The sequence below is a fragment of the Megascapheus bottae genome, chromosome 1, assembly GCF_031878675.1.
Source record: "Megascapheus bottae isolate mThoBot1 chromosome 1, mThoBot2.hap1, whole genome shotgun sequence".
In the NCBI taxonomy this organism is placed as follows: Eukaryota; Metazoa; Chordata; class Mammalia; order Rodentia; family Geomyidae; genus Megascapheus; species Megascapheus bottae.
This window is the reverse complement of record NC_143509.1, coordinates 105,654,549-105,678,027: the sequence shown is the minus strand read 5'-3', so window position 1 is coordinate 105,678,027 and position 23,479 is coordinate 105,654,549. Positions and strand designations below refer to the sequence as shown.

The window sequence follows — 23,479 nt, the reverse complement described above, 5'->3', positions numbered from 1 at the left end:
CACCCCAAAAAAAGAACCCTGTTATACTGTTGAGAACATACACTAGTACAACCACTTTGGAAAGCAGTTTGGAGATGCCTCAAGAAACTACCCAGTCTAGTGATAGCACTCTGGAGCAGCTATCCACAAGTCAGGACACCTGCACATCCATGCTTGCTGCTGTACTATCCACCAAAGCCAAGTCATGGAAATAGTCCAGATACCCTACAAGGGATGAGTGGGTCAAGAAAAAAAGTGGGCTGCCTCCCTCTCCCTTTCATACGCACACACACACACACTGAGATTTTATTCATCCATCAAAAAGAATACTGTCATTTCCAGGGAAATGGATAGACCTGGAAAAAAATTGATAGGTGAAATCAGGCTCAATTGGTACATATTTTTTCTCACATATGAAAGTCAAATATAAATTATACACATATATAAAAACAAAGCCAGGTGTGGGTGGCTCACATCTGTATTCCTGGCTACTCAGGAGCTCAGATTTGAGGATCATTTGAAGCCAGCTCAGATAAAGCCAGAATTGACACTGTGACTCAAGTGATAGAACACTAGCCTTGAGCACAGAGAGGCTCAGTGACAAAGCCAGGCTCTGAGTTCAAGCCCCAGGACCAGCAAACAAACAAACAAACATATACAGGGTTATATATGTATACACATAAACAAACAACTGACTAAAGTGTGGCACCCTTACATTCCAGTGTAGGAACCTTAAACAATTGAGGATTTAATAAAATGAATACCAGGGAGCTGGCCTGCATTTTGTCAGGGTGGGAGGACAAAAGGAGAAAGACAAACAAATGGAATTAGAAAGGTGGATGCATACAGTCATTTTATATAAAAGTTGAACTACATAATTTGAGGGTATAGATGTAATTGAGAAAGACAGGGAAGAAGTGAGGCTGTGGCTCAGGGGTAGGGTAAGTAGTCTTGAGCTAAAGAGCTCAGGGACAGTGCCTAGGCCCAGGGTTCAAGCCCCATGACCCACAGAGGGGGAGGCGGGGGGGGGGGGGGGGAGTGAATGATGGAAGTGGTAACATTGATCAAGGTGCATTATATTCATAACCTGGCTTGTTGACTTGAAACCCCTCTGTATAACTACTTAAAATAAAAAATTAACTCTGGATAAATCATTGATCTAAAACTACAAAATGATTAGCATAATGTATGAAAGAAGAAATTAATTTATCTGACTAAAAATCAGAAGCTTTTGTTTTACAAAGGACAGAAGAGGTTCTGATACTGGTGGCTCACACCTGTAATGCCAGCTACACAAGAGACTGAGTTCTGACGACTGCACTTTGAAACAGCCCAGGCTGGAAAGTCCATGAGATTCTTATCTTCAACCAAGCACCCAAAACCCAGAAAAGTGGAGGTGTGGTTCAAGTGGTACAGTGCTAGCTTTGAGCAAAAATAAAGTTCAGAGATCACACCTAGGCCCTGAGTTCAAGCCCCAGGTTGGGCACCCAAAAAAGAGAACATTCAAATATAAAGACTTTAAGAAACGGTAGGAAGGGTATAGTGACTCATGTCTGTAATCCCAGCTACTTGGGAGGTGGGGATTGAGCACATCCGTTTTGGGGTTTTGTTTTTAATAGTAAGGTTACAGAGTTTATTTAACAGAGGAAATAAAGGCTGCTCAGAAGAATGGGCAGCAAGACCAAAAACCAGTTCTCCCAGCTTTAAAAAAACAACAACAACAACAACTGTTTTTTGTTATTATTAAGGTGTGTACGTACAGACTGATTACAGTTACATAAATCAGGTAATGAGTACATTTCTTTTAAGACACTCTCACCCCTTTCTTTGCTCTCTTCCCATTTTTCTCTCCCATGCCCACCAACAAGTTGCATAGCTCCTTTTTTTTTTTTTTTTGGCAGTCCTGAACTTGAGCTCAGAGCCTGAGCACTACCCTTGGGCTTTCTCAAGGATAGAGCTCCACCACTTGAGCCACAGTGCCACTTCTGGCTTTTTCTATGTATATGGTACTGAGGAATTGAACCCAGGGCTTCGTGCATGCTAGGCAAACACTCTATACAACTAAGCCAAACTTCCAGCCTCGTATAGCTCATTTTCAACACAGGGTCTAGTGAGTATCACTGCTATATTTGTTTACCCTTTGTCCTTCCATTTCTGGGCCCTCCCATAACTTTTGAAAGACAGATAAACAAACAAATGACCAAAAAAAAAATAAAACAAAAACAGCAAAAAAGAAAAGGAAAAAAAAAAACAAAAACAAAGAGCATCATAGTTTAAGGTAAACAGCCCCCGCCCCCTCCCCATCTCCATCAACAAAGTGAGAAAGCTTTCTGGTCCTGGATTGAGCAGGGGCTGCTCCTGGGTATCTAAGACCCCGAACCTGACAGTCTTTTTCCTCCCAAGGTGGCATCTGGCGCGCCCGTGGCTTTCGCCATGCCACAAAATGAATATATTGAATTACACCATAAATGCTATGGATATCGTTTGGATTATCACGAGAAAAAGAGAAAAAAAGAGAGCAGAGAGGCTCATGAATGATCAAAGAAGGCAAAAAAATGATTGGCCTGAAGGCTAAGCTCTACCACAAACAGCACTATGCTGAGAAAATACAAATGAAAAAGACCATCAAGATGCATGAAAAGAGAAACACCAAACAAAAAGATGATGAGAAGACTCCTCAGGGAGCAGTACCTGCCTATCTGTTGGACAGAGAAGGACAGTCGCAAGCAAAAGTACTGTCCAACATGATTAAACAAAAACGGAAAGAGAAGGTGGGAAAGTGGGAAGTCCCTCTGCCCAAAGTTCGTGCCCAGGGAGAAACAAGTGTTAAAAGTTATTCATATTGGGGAAAAAAAAAAAAGTTATTCGTATTGTGAAGAGAAAAAAGAAGGCATGGAAGAGGATGGTTACTAAAGTTTGCTTTGTTGGGCTTTACAAGAAAGCCTCCTAAATATGAGAGGTCCATCAGACCAACGGGCTTACGTTTCAAGAAGGCCCACGTAACACATCCTGAACTGAAAGCCACCTTTTGCCTGCCGATACTTGGTGTAAAAAAGAATCCCTCATCTCCACTTTTTACAACTTTGGGTGTCATTACCAAAGGGACAGTCATTGAAGTGAATGTGAGTGAGCTGGGCTTAGTGACACAAGGAAGCAAGGTTATTTGGGGTAAATATGCCCAGGTTACCAACAATACTGAAAATGATGGATGTATAAATGCAATCTTACTGGTTTGACAGACATTTCATACAAGTAACTCCTTATAATTTTTGAAGACTACACGCCAATCAGGAAAACCGCCAACACTGTGTTGTTTCTGAGCACTATCAAAGAGCCTTACTTATCTGAAATCAAGAAAAAGTTACTAAATTGTAAAAATAAATAAATAAATAAAATGGCCCATTTTTACAAACTGATATTTATTTGGGGGACTATTTAAGAGCTTACATGTTAATAAAGTTGAATTATTGAAAAAGCAAAACAAACAACAAAAAAAACTAAATGGGAATAGTGGCTTATGACATTTATTTCCACTGTATATATAAGAGGCTGTAGGTAGGAGGATTGCAGTCTTAGGCCAGCAGCCTTGAGCAAAAATGTGAGACTTTGCCTGAAGAATAACCAAGGAAAAGAGCTGAGGTATGCCTCCAGTGGTAGCTTAAAATGCAAATAAACTAAAATTCTCAAAACTTAAGAACAAGAAAACAAATGAAGATGCCATTCTGGAACACCGAGCAAGACTTCACTATCAGGGCTAAGACCTACGGGGGACAAGCATGTCTGGGAAGAGGCTCCGCTCTTGTCAGCTGCAGAGGGAACAGACAGTGGTGAGATGGGTTCAGCCGGCAGGGGCTGTGTGGGAAAAGGTAGTACGTACACTCAGAGTACAGCCCTTCTGCACATGGTGCTTCAGAGTCTTCTCTAGCCTGGATACCACCTTGCACAGCTCCGCTTTCTCCCGTGTTGCTGTACTGACAGCTTTTGTGAGGGAGTTGTTATCTTTCAGTAGCACATCCATGAGCTGGACTGGTAGCTCTGCTGTTGTTTTTTTCTTGAGAAAAAGAAAACACAAAAGTTCATCAGAATTATAAATTATGTGACTGTTTCAGTGATTATAATTTTAAAACGTATTTGGAGTTTAAAAGAAGGCTTATAGGGCTAAGTGCAGGTATCCATATATGGGACAGGAAATAAATTAACATGCAGGCTCCTTACAAAATCTAAAAAAAACATAAACCAAGGCAGCACATTAAAAAGGGGTTGAGGGGCTGGGAGTTTGGCCTAGTGGTACAGTGCTTGCCTGGCATGCACGAAGACCCGGGTTCGATTCCTCGGTACCACATATATAGAGAAAAGCTGGAAATGGTGCTGAGACTCGAGTGGTAGAGCTCTAGCCTTGAGAAAGTCCAAGGACAGTGCGCAGGCCCTGAGCTCAAGCCCAGGACTGGCAAAAAAAATATAAAAAAATAAAAATAAAAAAAAATAAAAAGGGGTTGAGATCTGAAGATCGTGGTTCAAAGCCAGCCCAGGCACTACAAAGCCTGTGAGACTCTTACCTCTAATTAACCTCTAGAAAACTGGGAAGTAGGGCTGTGGCTCAAGGGTAGGGCGGTAGCCTTGAGCTGAAGAGCTCAGGGAGAGCGCCCAGGTTCAAAGTTCAAGACCCATGACCCCCCCCCCCAAAAGCCGGGGGGCGGGGGAGCTGGAAATCACTGTTTACTTTGAGGGTTCAAATGATCTCCACAACTGGAACCCTCAGCCTCCTCAGGGTGGTACTTAAAGAGAGGGACGAGACATGGCCCACTACCCCAGGACTAACAGTCAATAAGAGGAGGGATAGCAGGCAGTGCAGCTTCCCTGATTCCAGACACCAGGCTGTCATTTCATAAATGGCACAGGTCAGTGGGTGAACACCTACAAAGGTCCACTGTGGTGAACTTAGGACTTCCTAGAAGGGCTTAGGTTTGCATTCCTGACAATCACTCTCAAGAGAAACAGATAACGCACGGCTGGGCTGCATGAGGCATGCCTCTTGCCAATGTCTGTCCTCCATAGAACAGAGCCACCACTGCTTTGGGATAGTAGCCTCTGAGGTGAACCTGGGGCCTATAGTGAAGAACATTTTGGAAGGGATACCTGGCTAGTGTTTATAGGTGGCACTGGTAAGCCCCAAAGATGGCACAATGAACCTTAGGATATGAAAGTCTATGGCACCCACAAGGTCATAACAAGGTATGTAACCACTGAAACTCATAGACAGCAAGGGAGGAACCACTGATAATCAAACAGAAATCACAAGCTGCCACAGTGTGTCTGTCCTCCTTGCCCAGAGACAGCATGTGTGTGCAGTCAGCACTGGCCCCTCTACCAAGGCAAAGTGGCACTACACAGTAGAAGGAGCTGGCTGTACCTGGGCGGAAGCAGGCATGCTCAGCTCAGACTTCAGTTCCTCCAGTGTGTGGACTAAGGATGATACTGCCTTCTCATTGGATGATGTCCAGTCATTCATTGTCCTGTGAAAACAAACCAGCATTTAGAAGGTTCGTACAAATCCTAATTACTATTGTCCTAAGAAACTCAAGAGCTCTCTGCCAAGAGACAAAGAAAATGCACGTGTGCAGCATCCCTAGCTGCAGGGCTTGCATGTGGTGGGTGACTTCAGCCAGCATCCCTGCCCATGAAGCAGGTCTGGGAAGCCTCTGACCTCTGCAGTGCAGCAGAGCAATCCATATAGGGTAGCGGGACCTGTAAATGGACCTTTCTGAGAGGCCCAGAAACCTCTAGCTACTTTTGGTGGTACTATTTAGGAGGTCCTTGACTATTAGTTAACTCACAGGAGGAAAAAATGGAGTGTTAGTCCATTCAAACATGACCCTACAATCAAAGATGGCCCACAGTTCACAACTTAGTACAAACAAGTATGTGATGAAGGGTTAGGGAGAGGTGCACTGGTGGTGCTAAACACTACGCACTCACACCTGTCCACGGTGTGGTTGACAAAGCTCGTCAGAAGGCCGGCCACGCAGAGCAACTGCTGCCTTATCTTCTCCAGCTCCTGCTGCTGTGCCTGGAGACGGTCCAAATCCAGGGAACCCATACAGGAGCCATCACCCCAAGGGACCTCTTCTTTCCACCGCAGCTCTTTCACCTTCTGCTGAAGCTGCTCGATCTTATGCTCATCACGTTGGTGCTGTAACTCTAGTTCACGCTGTTGGCAACAGCAAAAAGTATCACAGGAGAAAGCCCTCCTTCACAGAGTTTTCCACTTTTGTTAGGCCAGAGAATGCAGCAGTGTAAAAGTAGATCTCCAGCACACAAGACAATATCCTTAGGTCACAATCACACTCTGCTCTTGGACCCTCCGATGGGATCCTGCCAAAGAATCCACCGAACCATTCATCATGGCCAGGAAAGCTTTCTCCTTAGGGAGCCTAACAACATTGTCTTAACTTTGCTCTTCAGGATGGCCAGGCTTTACAAAGGAAATCTTCTGCGACTGATACAGTAGCTACACGCATGCTAGTGCACGGCTGTGCCCAAATATTTACATCAGCACAGACACATGCATATAATTGTGTACATACCTACCAAGGTAGCCTGCACTGAGCCACTGGCAGCCATCAACCTCCCTTTATGAAACAGAGGCAAGTGAATCTATTCAATGTTGCAGCATGGTGGAGACACCAGGCCTTGGTTCCAGGATAAATTCATTGATAGGCACTGGAGCTGCCTGCACTACGTTTTTTGTTTTGGTTTTCTGTTTTTTTCTGGTAATGGAGCTTGAACTCTGGGCTGGACCCTGACCCTGAGCTTTTCAGCTCGAGGCTATCACTCTAGCACTTAGCCACAGCGCCACTTCTGGTTTTCTGGTGGTTAATTGGGGTTAAAAGTCTCACGAACTTTAGTGCCTGGGCTGGCTCAGCTTTCTGAGCAGCTTGGACTACAGGTGTGAGTCACCAGTACTCAGCTTGCACTAGGTTTTACTCTCCATTAGGCAGGAAATCAGAGTCAATCAGGAGTCAGAGAGAAGGGAGGGCCAAGGTGGCCTTAGAAAGGGCACTTAGGAATCCTAGCATGGAAGAACCTGCCATAGTGGAAAGAGACCCCATGGCCAGATAGAGCCCCACCTGGAGATGAGGGAATCCTTCCAATCTTCACACAATGCTCAGAGACAAGTAATGTGGTACACAAATCCGTGACATCACCACCATGGCTTGAACCCCATCAGCTATGAGCAAGCAAGTATTATTCTATCTTCAAGGTAAAGAAACCAAAGTTTGTACTGCTTAGAAGAGATGACTCTGGACTTGCAAGACTCATCTTGGGTCTTTTGGAAACCCCCGTTGAAGAATGTTTTAAGCTAGGCATTGGTGAATCACGCTTGCAATTCTAGCCACTCATGAGGCTGAGATCTGAGGACTGCCATTCAAAGCCAGCCCGGGCACAAAAGTTCGTGAGACTCTTATTATCTCCAACTAACCACCAGAAAACCGGAAGTGGTGCTGTGGCTCAATTGGTAGAGTGCTAGCCTTGAGCTGAAGGGCTCAGGGGCAGCGCCCAAGCACAGAGTTCAAGCCCTATGATAGACTTCCACCCCCCCACCCCCCCCACAAAAAAAGAATGGTTCTAGGGTGGGGTAGGGCACCAGTGGCTCAGGCTTACAATGCTAGCTACTCAAGAGACTGAGCCTGGAAAATGGCTGTTCAAAGCTAGGCAGAAAAGTCTGTGAGATAATCAGCTTTAATTAAGCAAGCAAAACACTGGACTGGAGGCATGACTCAAGTTGTAGAATTCGAGCCATAAGCAATCATGGTAGCATTCATTAAAAAAAAAAAAAAAGTAACAGAAAGAGTTGTTGGAAACTTCACATACAGCATAGGAGAGATTTCTAGCAAAGGACCTACTTTAGCTAGAGAAATCTTCCAGGACAAGAGCAGTAAGATCCAGATCACAGTCACCTGTTGCACCGCAACTATACCAGGCACTAACCCAAGAGAAAGAACCCAGGGCTGCCCGACCAGTATAATTTATATATATAACCTCCATGGGTGCAAACACTCCCACAAATTATCTCACTGTCTATGTCTTTAACATTCCCTATGGCCTAACATTTCCAACACTTCCTGTTGTCCACATCTCCATTCTTTTCTTTTCCTCCTCAGCCCCCATTTCTTTCTTGAACTCAGGGGCTGTATACTGTCACTGAGCTTCTTTTGCTCAAGGCCAGCGCTCTACTACTTGGCCACGGGGCCACTTCTGAGAAACCAAATCCAGGGCTTCATGCATGCTGGGCAAGCACTCGACCACTAGGTCATTCTTTTCTGTTTACAGTTCCAATTTCCCATCTGGTTTATGTAGCAAACTTTCTCCATTGTTACACCTCCAACCTTCCCCATTTGTGTATACCTCCACTCCTACTCCTCACTACTGTCTACACCAGCAACTTTCTTAGTCTACATCCCCATTTTCCCCCACTGCCCAAATGTCCAATCTTCTAACTTCTAACCAAGTATCCAGCCTACCCCATTGTCTACACTTTCAACATTATCCACTACCACACCTACAGCCTTGCACAGACTACCTCTCCAACCTTCCTACTACCATACCTCTGATCTTCCCCACTGTCCAGACTCAGTTTCCTATTGGCCCTGCCTTCAGTCTTCCACTGCCACGCTTTAACCTTCCCCATGAAGCACATTTCCATCTTTCTATTGCCCACAACTCCAGCCTTCTTGTGTCCACATTTCTATCATTCCATTATCCATACTGCCAATCTTCTAACACCTCCAATCTTCCCCACTGTCCACACTTATGCTGTCATACCTTTAAACTACCTCACCACTCACACCTCCCATCTTCCTTGCTATCCATATCTCAATGGGGCCTCACTTTATACACCCCGATTTCTAGTGATAAAATGCTATTATTTTGGTGGGGTTTTTTTTCAGAACAACAAAGAAGTCGTCATCACTGCTTGTGTCATCATGACACATCTTGTTACACATTATAGGTTCCTTTATAGAGTGGCCCCAATGGACAAGTCTACAAATAGGGATGCTCCTGGCAAAGGGCAGAGACTACTTAACAGAGGCTCCACTAACAGATGAACATTTTCTAATATGTCTTTTTTTTTTCCCAGTCCTGGGGCTTGAAGTCAGTGCCCGGCCACTGTCCTTCAGCTTTCTTAAGGTTAGCGCTCTACCACTTGAGCCTCAGCACCACTTCCAGCTTTTTCTATTTATGTGGTACCGAAGAATTGAATCGTAGTCTTCGTGCATGCTAGGAACACACTCTACCACTAGGCCAAACTCTCCACTCTATTTTACTTTCTTTCTTTCTTTCTTTTTTTTTGGGGGGGGGGGGTCAGTCCTGGGGTATAAACTCAGGGCCTTCAGGGCCTGAGCACTGTCCTTAGGCATTCCTAGTCCTCTAAAACAATTTTGACAATTGTGACTTCTAGTATACTCAAAATATTAAGTTCCCCAACTTAAATTAAGAAACTCAAAGTATGTGAACCGTCTCATACATTTAAAATATGTACATCAGGAAACTTTCCAGAACACTCGGGGAGAGGTTGGAGGAGCCGCGGCTGCCCTGGCTGCGCGTAGCTACGAGCTCCTTCCCGCTCCCGCACGGGTCCCAGCCCGCTCACTGGCTACAAAATGGTGAAAGAAACCACTTACTCTGATGTTTTGGGAGTCAAACCCAGTGCCACCCAGGGAGAACTGAAAAAGGCTTACAGGAAATTGGCCTTGAAGTACCACCCTGATAAGAATCCTAGTGAGGGAGAAAAGTTTAAACAGATTTCTCAAGCTTATGAGGTTCTCTCTGATGCCAAGAAAAGAGAATTATATGACAAAGGAGGAAAACAGGCAATTAAGGAGGGTGGAGCAGGTGGCGGTTTTGGCTCCCCCATGGACATCTTTGATATGTTTTTTGGAGGAGGAGGAAGAATGCAGAGAGAAAAGCGAGATAAAAATGTTGTGCATCAGCTCTCGGTTACCTTGGAAGATTTATATAATGATGGCACAAGAAAACTGGCTCTGCAAAAGAATGTGATTTGTGACAAATGTGAAGGCCATGGTGGTAAAAAGGGGGCAGTGGAGTGCTGTTCCAACTGCCGAGGTACTGGGATCCAAATATGAATTCATCAGATATGACCTGGAATGGTTCAGCAAATTCAGTCTGTGTGCCTGGAGTGCCAGGGCCATGGAGAAAGGATCAGTCCTAAAGACAGATGTAAAAGCTGCAATGGAAGGAAGATCGTTCGAGTTCATATTGACAAAGGCATAAAAGATGGCCAGAAAATTAACATTCCATGGTGAAGGAGATCAAGAACCAGGATTAGAACCTGGAGATATCATCATTGTATTAGATCAGAAGGACCATGCTGTTTTTACTAGACGAGAAGACCTTTTCATGTGTATGGACATACAGCTGGTGGAAGCATTATGTGGCTTCCAAAAGCCAATCTCCACTCTTGACAACAGAACCATAGTCATCACTTCTCATCCAGGTCAGACTGTCAAGCATGGAGATATCAAGTGTGTGCTAAATGAAGGCATGCCAATTTATTGACAACCTTATGAAAAAGGGCGCCTAATCATTGAATTTAAGGTAAACTTTCCTGAAAATGGCTTCCTCTCTCCTGATAAACTCTCTTTGCTAGAAAAACTCCTTCCTGAGAGGAAGGAAGTGGAAGAGACTGATGAGATGGATCAGGTAGAACTGCTGGACTGTGATCTAAATCAGGAGAGATGGTGCCACTATAATGGAGATGCGTATGAGGACGATGAGCATCACCCTAGGTGGCATGCAATGTCAGACCTCGTAACAGGGCCAGTGACTAGCGCTACTGGCATTTTAAATGCAGTAGTGAATGAGTGAAGGACTGTAATCATAAGCTCATGGCAAACTAAACCCTTGGAAAGAGGAGACTGCTAGTTTAAACTATATTTTTTAAAAAACTTATATAACATCACAAAATACCAAAACAGATTTTAAAGAATACTAAACAAATGCCAATCCAAAAGAAGACATTCAACATTACCTTTAAGTGGAAACTTGGTTTCCATCAAATAGATCTGAGAGGAGGGGGAAAGAGGGAAAGAGGGGGAGGGGGGAGGGAGAGAGGGAGAGAGGGAGAGACAGAGAGAGGGAGAGTGGGAGAGACGGAGAGAGGGAGAGGGAGGGGGGGGGAGGGAGAGAGGGAGAGAGGGGAAGAGGGAGTGGGGGAGAGAAGAAGGGAGGAATCCTTCCAGTCCATTGTTATTCTGGCACTAAAAACCAAGCATATTATAAGAAAACTACTAACCAGTATTGCTTAGGAACATAGGTGCAAAAACATGATACTAGCAAACTGAGTAGAACAGCAAATAAACAGAATCACTTTTTGTAACCAAGGGAGGCTTGTCTCAGAAATGAAAGGATGGTGTATTAGGTAAAAGCAAATCACTGTAATATTCAATTATAAAGTTAATGACAAAAACCATAGATATGAAAAGACTTTGAAACCAACATGAGAAAATCTAATACCTTTTATAGAGAAACAGATGGACAGGTGGGTGGACAGGTGGGCGGACAGACAGACAGACAGACAGACATGAAAAAGTGGCTCACACCTGTAATCCTAGTTACTAAGGAGACCAAGATTTAAGGATCATGTTTCAAAACCAGCTCAGGCAGAAAATTTCATGGACTATCTCCAATTAAGGAGAAAATAAAGCTAGACTGGATGAGTGGCTCAAGTGGTAGAGTGCCAATCCAGAATGAAAATGTCAAACAATTACATAAGGTTCTGAATTCAAGCCCTTGTGCTCGCACATACACATACATGTGCACGTGCGCACACACGCGCGCGCGCGCACACACACACACACACACACAAAGGGAGAACTACTAAGGGATAAAGAAAATTAGTTATGTCTAATAAAATGTACCTACAAGAATCTAACTACTAAGATAGCAGACTGAAAGAAAGATGGACTTCTTTTGAGACAAAGTCTTGCTGTGTAGCCCAGCCTGACCTAGAACTCACAATCCCTAAGTGCTAGGATTTACAGCCATTTGGATCAGCATTGTCTTATATAAGGAAAATCCCATTATGAAGTCAGAAAACTTTAGTACCTAAAATCCCCTCTGTACATAACCTCTATGATAACAATAAAAATGTGTGTGTGGGTGGGGGTGTGTGTGTATATTTTTTGGGGGGGAGAGGCCAGTCCTAGGGATTGAACTCAGGGCCCAAGCACTGTTCTTGGACACTTTTTGCTCAAGGCTAATGCTCTGCCACTTGAGCCACAGTACTACTTCCAGGTTTTTCTATGTATGTGGTATTGAGGAAGTGAACTTAGTGCTTCATGCACTCGAGGCAAACACTCTACTACTAGACCATACTCTCTCTCTCTCTTTTTTTTAATAGATCGTTTTGACCAGTCGGGGGCTTGACCTCAGGGTCTGAGCACTGTCCTTGGGCTTTCTCAAGGCAAGCATTCTACCACTTGAGCCACAACACCACTTCTGGCTTTTTCTATGTATGTGGTACCAAGGAATCAAACCCAGGTCTTCGTGCATGCTAGGCAAGCACTCTACCACTAGGCCAAACTTCCAGCCCCATACTATTTTTTAATAGTAAAAAACTTACTAATAAACACATTCAGCAAGGTTAAAGGACATATAAAAGTTAGCTGTAGAGCAATCTATACACTAGCACAAACTTTAAAACAAAATTACAAAAACAATTTCATTTACAAACAAATCCAAATAAAAAAAAACACTGATAACTAAGTTCAAAAAAAAAAAAAAAAAAGGGGGGGGGGGGCCGGGAGTTTGGCCTAGTGGTTAAAGTGCTTGCCTAGCATGCATGAAGACCCGGGTTCGATTCCTCGGTACCACATATAGAAAAAAAAGCCAGAAGTGGTGCTGAGGCTCAAGTGGTAGAGCTCTAGCCTTGAGAAAGTCCAAGGAAAGTGCTCAGGCCCTGAGCTCAAGCCCAGGACTGGCAAAAAAAAAAAAAAAAAAAAATATATATATATATATATATATATATATACATATATATGTCTCATGTTCAGAAAAGACTACAAAAGACTGTTGAAAGACTATAAAGACCTACACAACTGGACATCTATGGTCATGGATCAGAAGACTTACACTTGTTGAAATGTCAAAACTACCCAACATAACCTACAAATTGCATGCAATCCCTATCAAAATCCTAACGGCCTTCTTTTGCAGAAATGAAAAGCCACCTGGAGCTGGTGCCTCACATCTATAATCATAGCTACTCAGGAGGCTGAGATCTTAGGATCCATAATTCAAAGCCAGTCTACATAAGAAAAATAGTTAAGATTTATCTCCAAGTAGCCACCAAAGGGCCGGAAGTATAACTGTGGCTCATGTGGTAGAACACTAGCCTTGAGCATAAAAAGTTCAAGGACAGTGCCCATGCCCCAAGTTCAAGCCCCAGGATCAGTATATGTGTGCGCAAGGACACGTACACCCCCCCACCCCCCGCCATACACATACCAAGAAAGAAGGGAAGGAGAGGAGAGAGGAGGAGAGGGGATGGGAGGGGAGAGGACGAGAGGGAAGGGAGTGGGGGGGGGAGGGAGGGAGGGAGGGAGGGCCAAACTTCGATTTTGTGTGGAACTACAAGGAGATAAAATAATTAAATGTCTTGACAAAGAACAAGCAGGTTGAAAAACCTGCTACAGTGATGGAGTATTCTACAGTATAGTGCTTCCATGAGGACTGCACAGACATGAAGCAAGAGAGAAGCCAGGAATAAGCTCACAAAAGCCATCCTAATCCTTCAATCGCTTAGGGTTCTGAGTCATGACCAGCGGGCAGACATCTCTCACCAGCTTCTTAACCTTTCTGCTACCTGCTCCATGCCTCTGCTTTGTCTTTACTGGCTCATCACTGACCTCTTCACATTTCTGAATCCTTCTTGCTCTTTGACTCTATGGATAAATATTCGACTTCTGCCTATAACCAGCTGATGTCTCCTAAGACATCGTCTCAGCTCCTGTTTCTGGGTCTGCAGAGTGACCATGGGGCAGCACTCACCTCCTTTTCTCTCCTGAGCTCAGCACAGTGCTCCTGAGCCTGGGCCTCCAGTTGCTGCTGTGCCTGTGCAGCCTGCTGCTGCACCTTCTCAAGCTTGACCTGCAGCTCCAGTGTACGAGCCTTTTCGGACTTCAGCTTCCGAAGTAGGCTATGGTGCCCTTGAGTTTCCTGGCGGGCACAGGCCTCCTGTACACTGTGGCTCAGCTGTTCTGTCAAAAGCCGCTCGTGCTGCAAGGCCTCTAGCAGTTCCAATGAGCGATTCTTCTCAGCCTCCAGGTTCTTCTGATATTCACACAGTCGGTTCTGTTCCTGTGCCAGCAAGGCCTCACAACGTGAACACTCAATCTGCAACTCTTTCTGCAGGTTGTCCTTAGCTGTGCGTTCATGTTTTAATGCGACACTCAGTTGATTATTTTGAGCGCGTTGCTTCTCTAAAGATATTTTTAACTCCTATGTTTATAAGGAACAACAACAGCCAAAAAAAACCCCAACAAAATAGTAAATAATGAGGAAAAGTAAACTGTTTCCCTATTTAAACTTCTGCTGATGTATCCTTTTGTATTATTATTTTTAAGTAGTTGTATAAAGGAGTTGCCACTCATCTATGTAGTATATGAATACAATGACTTTTGATAAAGACCACCCTTTCATCATTTCAACCATTAGTTGTAACTTTCTTTTTGTTTGTTCCCCCCACCCCACCCTACTCCCAGTCCTGAAGCTTGAATTCAGGGCCTGAGCACTGTCGTTGGGTTTTCTCCAGGCTAGAGCTCTACCACTTGAGCCATACTCTACCACTAGGCCAAACTCCTCAGCCCTAGTTGAACTTCTGAAATCAATCCAATGAGTAAAACTATACATAAGAATTTTTCTGCATAGATAAAGTACTATTTGGAAAGTGGTATTGAATACATGTAGCCACATACCCTGATTCAGATATGCCCCACAAACCACAAATTCCTGAATTTTCCATGTTTGAAGAGCTAGAGGGCACACGGTGTGCCTGTGTGGCCTCCAAGGATCTGGGTACATACCACTTATGTACATAATGGACAGACCTCAGAGACTCTACATTGCAGTACTACAACAGGAATTCTGCGTCTACCTCCCAGAAAAAAAGCTCAAGGACTAAGAAAGTAATGCACCATGGCTGGTCACCACAGCTGTCTGCCTCACTGTGACTCTGTTATTACTCGGCACAGTTTTGCTTTGTGGTAACATCTCTATCTCACCACCTCAAGCTCCTGTCACCTGGGTAGATACAATTGGGCTGCCATCAATCAGAGTATAAGAGAAAGGAAGGAAGGCCTGTGTCTGTTCCTAGTAGGACTGGCCAGGACAGCCTGGCTCCAAGAGCCAGTTACCTCCAGGGCCTTGGAGCTCTGGCCCTCCAACTGCAGGTGCCGCTGCCGCTCTTCCTCCTGCTGGCCCTGGAGGGCTTGTTCCTTCCTGCGCACACACTCCAGCTCCTCCAGGACAGCTTTCAGGTCATTCTCCTTCCCATCCAGTATGGACCTATGTAGGGACAACAGACAGCGGGGAGGCGTGGGTCAAGGAAGCGCTTCAACAAGGTTGGAAAGCTGCTCTGCCACTCCTCCTCCCTCCCATACTTAAGCCCACAGGCTCCTGCCAGTCGTAACAAACCCAGTTCCTCTGACAGCAGAATGTTGTTCAGGGCCATACCTCAGCTGGAGGATTTCCCGCTGCATCTCACCAAGGGATTCCAACAATCTTGAGTTCTCCTCCTTACACTCACGCAGCTCCGACTTCAACTCCAGTACCGTGCTCTGCTCCGCAACCAGGCGCTTCCGGACATCACTTACTTTCTCTTGTTCTTTGCCCAGGGTTTTCTGTAAGTCGAGTACTATACACTTCTCCTGCTCAACTTTATATGACAATAGTTCAACTAAGAAAGATTAAAATGTAAAAGAGCATAATGAATCCAAAGTACACAAATGCAACTGCTTAGACAGATAGGTGTTCCTGCTTGAGAAAGCTGGCACTTCTGCAAGGAGGAAATATGCTCCTTCCTTACCATTAGGCGTCACTCTCTTGGTCAGGACATGTCCCTAACACCATCCCTACAAATGTGCCGGCCAACCCCACCACTACCAGAGCACATGCCTCTAACAGGAGCAATTCAAGTCCCACAAGGCATCACTAGCAAATTCTAAGGAAGAATAGCTCCAGTTCTGTACAAAGTCCCTGGAATGCTTCCCCCACTTACAAGGCTAAAAAAGGACCTAAGAGAAAGAACACTACAGATGAGGTCCCACAAAACATTCCAGAGTGCAGCCCAGACACGTGTATTGCACTATAGCTCAGCACAGGCCGTTTCACTGACAGAATCTGAAAATTAACAGAGGTCTTCGTCACACAGACTCCATATACAGTGGTAGCAGCAGAGTGCAAGGAGACAAGGCCTAACCAGAGCAAAGGTGGAGGGAAGGCAAGTGGGCAGAGATAAAGAAAAATTACATTTCTCACAGACAAGATTCTATTACAAAACTCCTCAAGAACCTAAATTAAATGTGGTAACCGAGGACTGTCTCCTGATTCCCTTGCAAAGGTCAAAGAGTCCCACACAAATAAAGGTAAAGGGCCCTTCAGCCTCTGCCCAACACTTAGGGTTATGCTTCCAAAGCCCAGCATCTGAGGCCCTGGCAGCCAGATTCATCCAGCATGCTATACAGGATAGCCACAATGTCACACAGGACCATATCAGGGGTGCACAAAGTAGAGGGAGCAATGGCACCCACCTTGCCTACGAAGCTGGTGCTCCCGCTGACTCCCTCGGGCCTCTGAACTTGTCAGTGCTGTGCATAACTGCTGCAGCTTCTCCTGGTTCTGCAGGTGAGTCATGCGCAGCTGGGCCCGAAGAGCCTGGATCTCAGAAAGTAGGCTGCTCCTATCTTGCAGGAAAAGTTGCTCCTGGGGCTTCTCCTTCAGGTCTCCCTGTAAAGGGGGAGCAGCAGACTCTGCATGATGCACTTGAGGGCAGATGCCAGGGCTAGGAACACAACCTATTCCACACAGTCCACCTTCCCAAGCCCAAGCTTCCAGTGAGACTGGAATATCTTGTAGGCGGTGTGAACACAGCATGGTACACAACAGCTCAGGGCCTTCGCCCTAGGCCTTCACCCACAACGCTGAGCTCCTGGTCACGTGTCTGAGGGAAGTGGTGCACATGGGATTTCTAAAAATCTCTGTGTAGTGTTCAACAGCCCAGAGGGCCCTTGGTCATTGTTCTGTCACTTACACCCATGAGAGAGAAGTTCCAAGGAGGATCGGCAGGGCTCATGAGAGCTGATAAATAAAAGTACTGCATTATATCTAGGTTTCTTCAGATGTCTGTAACCACATTCCAAGGTTCAGAATACGATGTGACCCCAAATTCACACAGGAAATACTCTCTTAAGTTCTCTAGAAGAGCCAGACTCCTGTCGGGTAAATCAAGGCCCAGACACAGAGTTATTACTCACTTGCTCTTGAATAATCTTCTCCAGCCTCTTGAACAAGGAGCTGTAATCTTGCAGGTCTGAGGTGCAAGATCTGGGCTGCAGCTCTTTCTCAAACACCTCTTGCACAGCCTGCAAAAGCTTCCCACTCCAGGCAAGACATATATCAGAAGGGTCCTGCAAAGGCCAAGCAAGGACTTCATGTCAGGCAAGTATGACTCAGTGATGAAGGTTTGCTAAGCATGTATATATGCTTCGCCTCCAGCACCACAAAAGCAGACAAGTTGGGTCCAGTGGCTCATGCCAGTAATCCTAGCTACAGGAAGCTGAGATCAGGAGGATCAAGTTCATCAGCAGAGGCAAAAAAAAAAGAAAGAAAGAAAAAAGAAAAAAAATTGGAAGATCTAATCTCAATGCATTAGAAAAAAGCTGAGTTTGGCGATCTCAATCAATTTTTTTGGAAAAAAAGCTGGGTGTGGCAGCATGTATCTGCTATACATGAGAAAAACAAAGAGGAAGGCAGAAGTCCAAGTTGGCCAGGGGAAAAAGCAAGACCTTATGTGAAAAATAACAAAAGCAAAAAGGGATAGAGGCATGACTCAAGCAGTAGAGTACCAGATTCTGAGTTCAAACTTCAATACAAAGAAAGAGAGAGAGAGAGAGAGAGAGAGAGAGAGAGAGAGAGAGAGAGAGAGAGAGAGAGGGAGGGAGGGAGGGAGGGAGGGAGGGAGGGAGGGACCAGCACCCCCACCAGTATACACTGCTAGTATTGTGGACTGAATATAACCTCCACATATATAACCCTAAAGTCACTGTTCTTGAACCAAAGCCTCCTTAGGGTTCAGTGAGGTCATGGTTTGCTCTGACCCCAGAGGACGAGGGCATTAGTGTAGTAGCACTACAGTACTTTTTCTGATGCAGTGAGGAGGAGGCCATTTGCATACCTTCAACTCAAGGGAGTTGAACCATACCAGGCCCTGATCTGAATTCCAGCCTCCAGATCTGTCAGAAGTAAATGTTTTGCTTAAGCTGCTAAATTGTGGTGCCTTGCCATGGCAGCTCAGAACTACTCTGACAGGAAAGAAGCAAATGGGCCTGAACATCATGCAGGACGAATGAGACAAATGCAATTGCCACAAGACTGACCTGGAAGAAGATAGTGAGATGAGGCCCAGAGAGATGTTAGAAAACTTCTCTCCTTTTCTTTTTTCTTTTCTTTTTTTTTTGCCAGTCCTGGGCTTGGGCTTAGGGCCTGAGCACTGTCCTTGGACTTTCTCAAGGTTAGAGATCTACCACTTGAGCCTCAGCACCACTTCCGGTTTTTTTCTCTGTATGTGGTACTGAGGAATTGAACTAGGCCTTTGTGCATGCTAGGCAAGCTCTCTACCACTAGGCCACGCTCCTGGCCCCACTTCTCTCCTTTTCTTCCTACTTCCGTACTCACAAGTCCTGGGTCTAGAGAAGCCCAAAGCTGAATGTACCTATCACACTGGGCATCTGGAAGCCTCTAAAGGCCAGGGTCAGGAGCTGATGTGTGACAACTTGAGGACATACTGGCATGACCACAGTACAAGCAGATCCTAGGTGATTGCATGTAGTACCATTTTCAGTGAGGTGGCTGCTAGCTCATAAGCCACTCAGGGGCAAGTGGTGGAGGACATGGCGTATGCCCAGAGTGTCAACCACATGGGACACATTCCAAGGAGAGGAACACAGCCCTTCCCATCCACTTCACATAGTTGGCAAGGCCCTGAGCTCTGGGAGAAGGTAAGAAGAGGAGGAAGGCCAGTGCCAAAGAATCCTGGTGTGGAAGGAGAGAATGCTACAGGATGACCACAGGGTCAATGACCCTCAATGACTAAAAAGCTACATGGCCAGGCCTCCTCTCCAGCGTGTATTTCTTGGCTCCTGACAAGCACCCTAAAAGTCCTGCTGACCCCCAACGTGCATCCAGATCACATAGGCTGGGAGCCTCTCTCAGTTTCCTTTTGCTGTACTACATGAACCCTGTCCCTGACACAGACATCAATGTTAGCGCCTGAGCTTCTCTGGAAAGAGACTTGTGAGATGCAAAGAAAGCTGAATTTTCTGAAATGGGATATGGTTTACCAAGTCCAAGGCCCTGGATACCATTACCATTCTGATACCAACCAACAAACAAAAGTTGTGCAAGGAAAGTATTTTTTCACTTCTGGAAGGGGTAAATGGTAAGTGTTGAAACAGGGTATCACTGTGTAGCCCAGGTTGGCCATAAACTCTGGGTCTTAGTGCTTAGGCTTCCTGAGAAGGAGGACTCTAGGATGGGCTACAACACTGAGTTTTTCTCACATACTAGACTAAGTTCCATACCTTTTCTTCTTTCTCAGGTGCTAACTCCAACAGCCCCTGCCTCTCCCTCGGGCAGTCATCCAGGAGGGCATGTGGTTCACCCATGCTCAGAGCACTGGGAAGAGGTCGGTTTTCTGACAAGGCCAGTATCTGATGGCTCTCATCAAACACCATCTGCAGCAAAGCCTACAGCAGGGAGAAACACGTCAGAAAGGGGAAGACCAGCCTGAAGCCACAGTCTTTGTGTTACTGTGCCACTACTACGCTAGGAGTAGGCACCTAGAAAAGCCTTGTCAAACCCCATGGCTGTGGTCAGCTACTCTGGCAGAAATGGCAGGCACTCACAGGAAGGTACCAAACAGCTGTGTCCTAACTCCAAGGGCTTCAAAGTTTCCTTCTGTACCACCACAGATAAAGAAATCAGGCTGCACAGGGTGTCTTTGGATAAGTGACTCTGCCCCACTGCTCCTTCATGGGAAGAGTGTTCTTCTACATCTAGACCAAACTTCAGGCAGGGCTTCAGGTCAGCTAATGTGGTCATGTCACAAGGACATCTAGCATCCTTGGCACGTCTAAGTACTATGAGAGAGACACATAACAGCCACCTGAAGGCTGGTAAATGTGACCCGCTGATATGCCATGCCAATGGCTGTTAATGCCAATGGCTAACTGTTAAGAGAAGGTGCTTATTCAAATGTGGGGCCCAGATGGAGTTGTCCCCTGGTCTACACACTTGTGACTACAATGTAGCCCCCTCCCTGCTGACCCTGGAAAACATCCTGCCCATGGAGATGACAGATTAAGTGCCAGGAGCCAGTTGGTACAGAACCAGCAGAGCCCAGAGCCACCAAGGCAAACAGTACCAGAGTTGCAAATAAAGGGTCATGTTGGCAATATTCAGCTAAGAAACAGTTCACACTTGGGAAAACTCAAAACTAAGCAATGAAAAAGTCTATAATACAGTCAACATAAAAGTTTTTGTTTTGTCAGTCTTGGGGCTTGAACTATGGGTCTGGGTGCTGTCCTTGAGCTCATCAGCTCAAGGATATTACCCTATCCCTTGAGGCCACAGCTCCACTTCCAATTTTCTAGTGGTTAATTGGAGAAAAGAGTCTCACATTTCTGGCTTTGAACCTGCGATCCCCAGATCTCAGCCTACTGAGTAGCTAGGATTACAGGCATGAGCCACTTGGTGCTAGGCTATCAGATTCTTATCTCCAATAAACTAATCAAAAATACCAGAAGTGACACTGTAACTCAGGTAGTAGAGTGCTAAGCTTTGAGCACTAAGAGGCTCAAAGACAGTGCACAGGCTGAGTTCAAGCCCCAGAACCAGCAAAAGAAAAAAGGAGGAGGAGGTGGAGGAAGAGGAAAAGAAATGAGAGGGATAACATTATCCAGAAAGAATTGTAATCATTAATTGACTTATAAAATGGCAAACCTGGGCCAGGAGTTTGGCCTAGTGGTAGAGTGTTTGCCTAGCATGCACAAAGACCTGGTTCAATTCCTCGGTACCACATACATAGAAAAAAAAGGCAGAAATGGTGCTGGAGCTCAAGTGGTAGAGCTCTAACCCTGAGAAAGTCCAAGGACAGTGCTCAGGCCCTGAGCTCAAGCCCAAGACTGGCAATAAATAAATAAATAAATAAATAAATAAACAAACAAACAAATAGGCAACCCCTCTGTACAATACCTTAATAATAAGCATAATATTAAAAAAAAAAAACATGAAGGGGGGCCAGGAGTTTAGCCTAGTGGTATTGTGCTTGCCTAGCATGCACGAAGACCTCGGTTCGATTCCTCGGTACTATATACATAGAAAAAACAGGAAGTGGTGCTGAGACTCAAATGGTAAAGCTCTAGCCTTGAAAAAAGTACAAAGACAGTGATCAGGCCCTGAGTCCAAGCCCAGGACTGGCAAAAAACAAAAACAAAAAAAACCATGAAGGGACAAAATGGTAAGCAAATACAGCAATGGTACTCAGTAGACATTATGTTGAAAATAAACTGTACAATTTATGGGAAGGGATGTAATTTATGGGAAGGGATGGTAGGTAAAAACTGGAAGGAATAACACTGACTGAAAAAAAATTATGTGACTTAAGAATCAGCACTCTAGCCAGGCACAGTGGCTCACATCTGTAATCCTAGCTACTCAGGAGGCTGAGATCTTAGGATTGCAGTTCAAAGCCCACTAGGGCACTGAAGTCTGCGAGACTCTTATCTTCAGTCAACCACCAAAAAACTAGAAGTGGCACTGTGACTCAAGGGGTATGGCAGTAGCCTTGAGCTGAAGAGCTCAGGGACAGCACCCAGGATCACAGTTCAAGTCCCATAACCAACCAAACAAAACAAAACACCCCCCACAAAAAAAAAGCCCTCTGTATAACACCTTTATAGTAACAATAAAAAATATTAATAAGCTGACGGGGTGTTCATGCCTGTAATCCTAACTACTTAGGAGACTGAGATCTGAGGATCATGGTTTAAGGTCATCCCAGGCAGGAAAGTGTGTGAGACTCTTATCTCCAATTAACAACCAGAAAAATCACAAAGCGGTAGAGTGTTAGCCTTGAGTGAAAAGTCTAAAGAACAGAACCTAGGGCCCTGAGTTAAAGCCCTTCCACACACACACACACACACACACACACACACACACACACACACACACACACAAAGAACTTTAAAAATATTTTTTTTAACAGCTAGCACTGAGCTACAGTATTTGCCTAACATGAACAAGGGTCAAAATTCAATCCCTAGTACCAAGAGAAAAAACACAATTTGATATACGATGGTGCAAATTGAGATCTGTAGGTGAAATAACAGTTAAGTACTGTAGTTTCAGCAGGTTCCCAGGTGGCCTGGTGGCCTGGCCACATAGGCCACACAGACCACAGGAGGAGCCAAGAAGGGACTGCAGTTCCCTTCTGGAGAAAGATGGACCACATCCTATTTTTAAATACTATTTTCTAACAAGAAGAAAATTCACTTTAAAAAAATAAAAAATAAAAGAACATCTCAAGACAGAAGCCACTGGCCTCTGCTCATAGCTTCCTTGCTGGATGATGTTTATCTTTGCTGAGCTGAGTTTGCTACAGAAAATTAGCAGGGAGCAGGGCCCAAGCTATGAAGGCAGTAGCAAAACTAGTTACCTACACACTGCAAATGGAATCTGAGGATCCAAACAACAGGCTCCATTACTATAACTAAGAAGGTTTTTGGAACTGGGTGATATGTACATCCAATGTTGCACTGGATCCTCGATTCCTGTTCAGGGGTTTTTGTTTACTTCTACTAACCCACAGCTCCTGTTGGAATGATCCTACCTTAGGCAACTTATCTATCTACCACTCCCCAAAGCACAGCTGGAACCTCTTTTGCTTAGGATTTCACTTTGTGTTTATTCAATCTCCAACAGTCTCCCAGGTAGGGACTACTAGAATAGCAACTATAAAGGAGCCCTTACATAGGACAAAGAACCATGGGGATTGCAGAGGGCCATACACCGCAAGCTCAGAGTACCTTACACAGAACCACATACACTCAGGAAATAGGTAGCAAACCTCTCCCACTCAGGAAACAGTACCCAGCACTGTCCAGAGCCACTAGGCACAAACAGTAGCTCATTCCTGGACCTCACA

General features: G+C 45.1%; 1 protein-coding gene and 2 pseudogenes across 13 annotated transcripts in view; 2 read left to right on the top strand and 1 right to left on the bottom strand.

The window, feature by feature from the left end:
- Window positions 1-23,479, bottom strand: part of Pcnt (pericentrin) — a 136,544-nt gene that overhangs the window by 10,324 nt on the left and 102,741 nt on the right. For 12 of the 13 annotated variants that reach the window (XR_016538354.1, XM_090350895.1, XM_090350877.1 and 9 more), the window contains 9 exons: window positions 19,857-20,021; window positions 17,532-17,684; window positions 16,809-17,004; window positions 15,733-15,955; window positions 15,414-15,564; window positions 14,050-14,499; window positions 5,958-6,187; window positions 5,390-5,492; window positions 3,857-4,030 (listed from right to left, as the gene is read on the bottom strand). Coding sequence is in view for 12 of the 13 variants with exons in the window: in XM_090350895.1 (XP_090207021.1) it covers window positions 3,857-4,030; window positions 5,390-5,492; window positions 5,958-6,187; window positions 14,050-14,499; window positions 15,414-15,564; window positions 15,733-15,955; window positions 16,809-17,004; window positions 17,532-17,684; window positions 19,857-20,021 (1,845 nt within the window). In the remaining variant the exon portion in view is untranslated. Of the gene's footprint in view, window positions 1-3,856; window positions 4,031-5,389; window positions 5,493-5,955; window positions 6,188-14,049; window positions 14,500-15,413; window positions 15,565-15,732; window positions 15,956-16,808; window positions 17,005-17,531; window positions 17,685-19,856; window positions 20,022-23,479 lie in introns of those variants that run through there. The other variant, XM_090350962.1, reaches the window with a different exon arrangement.
- On the top strand, window positions 2,413-3,245 carry LOC150069796 (ribosome biogenesis protein NSA2 homolog; annotated as a pseudogene).
- LOC150069795 (dnaJ homolog subfamily A member 1-like) lies at window positions 9,642-10,813 on the top strand (annotated as a pseudogene).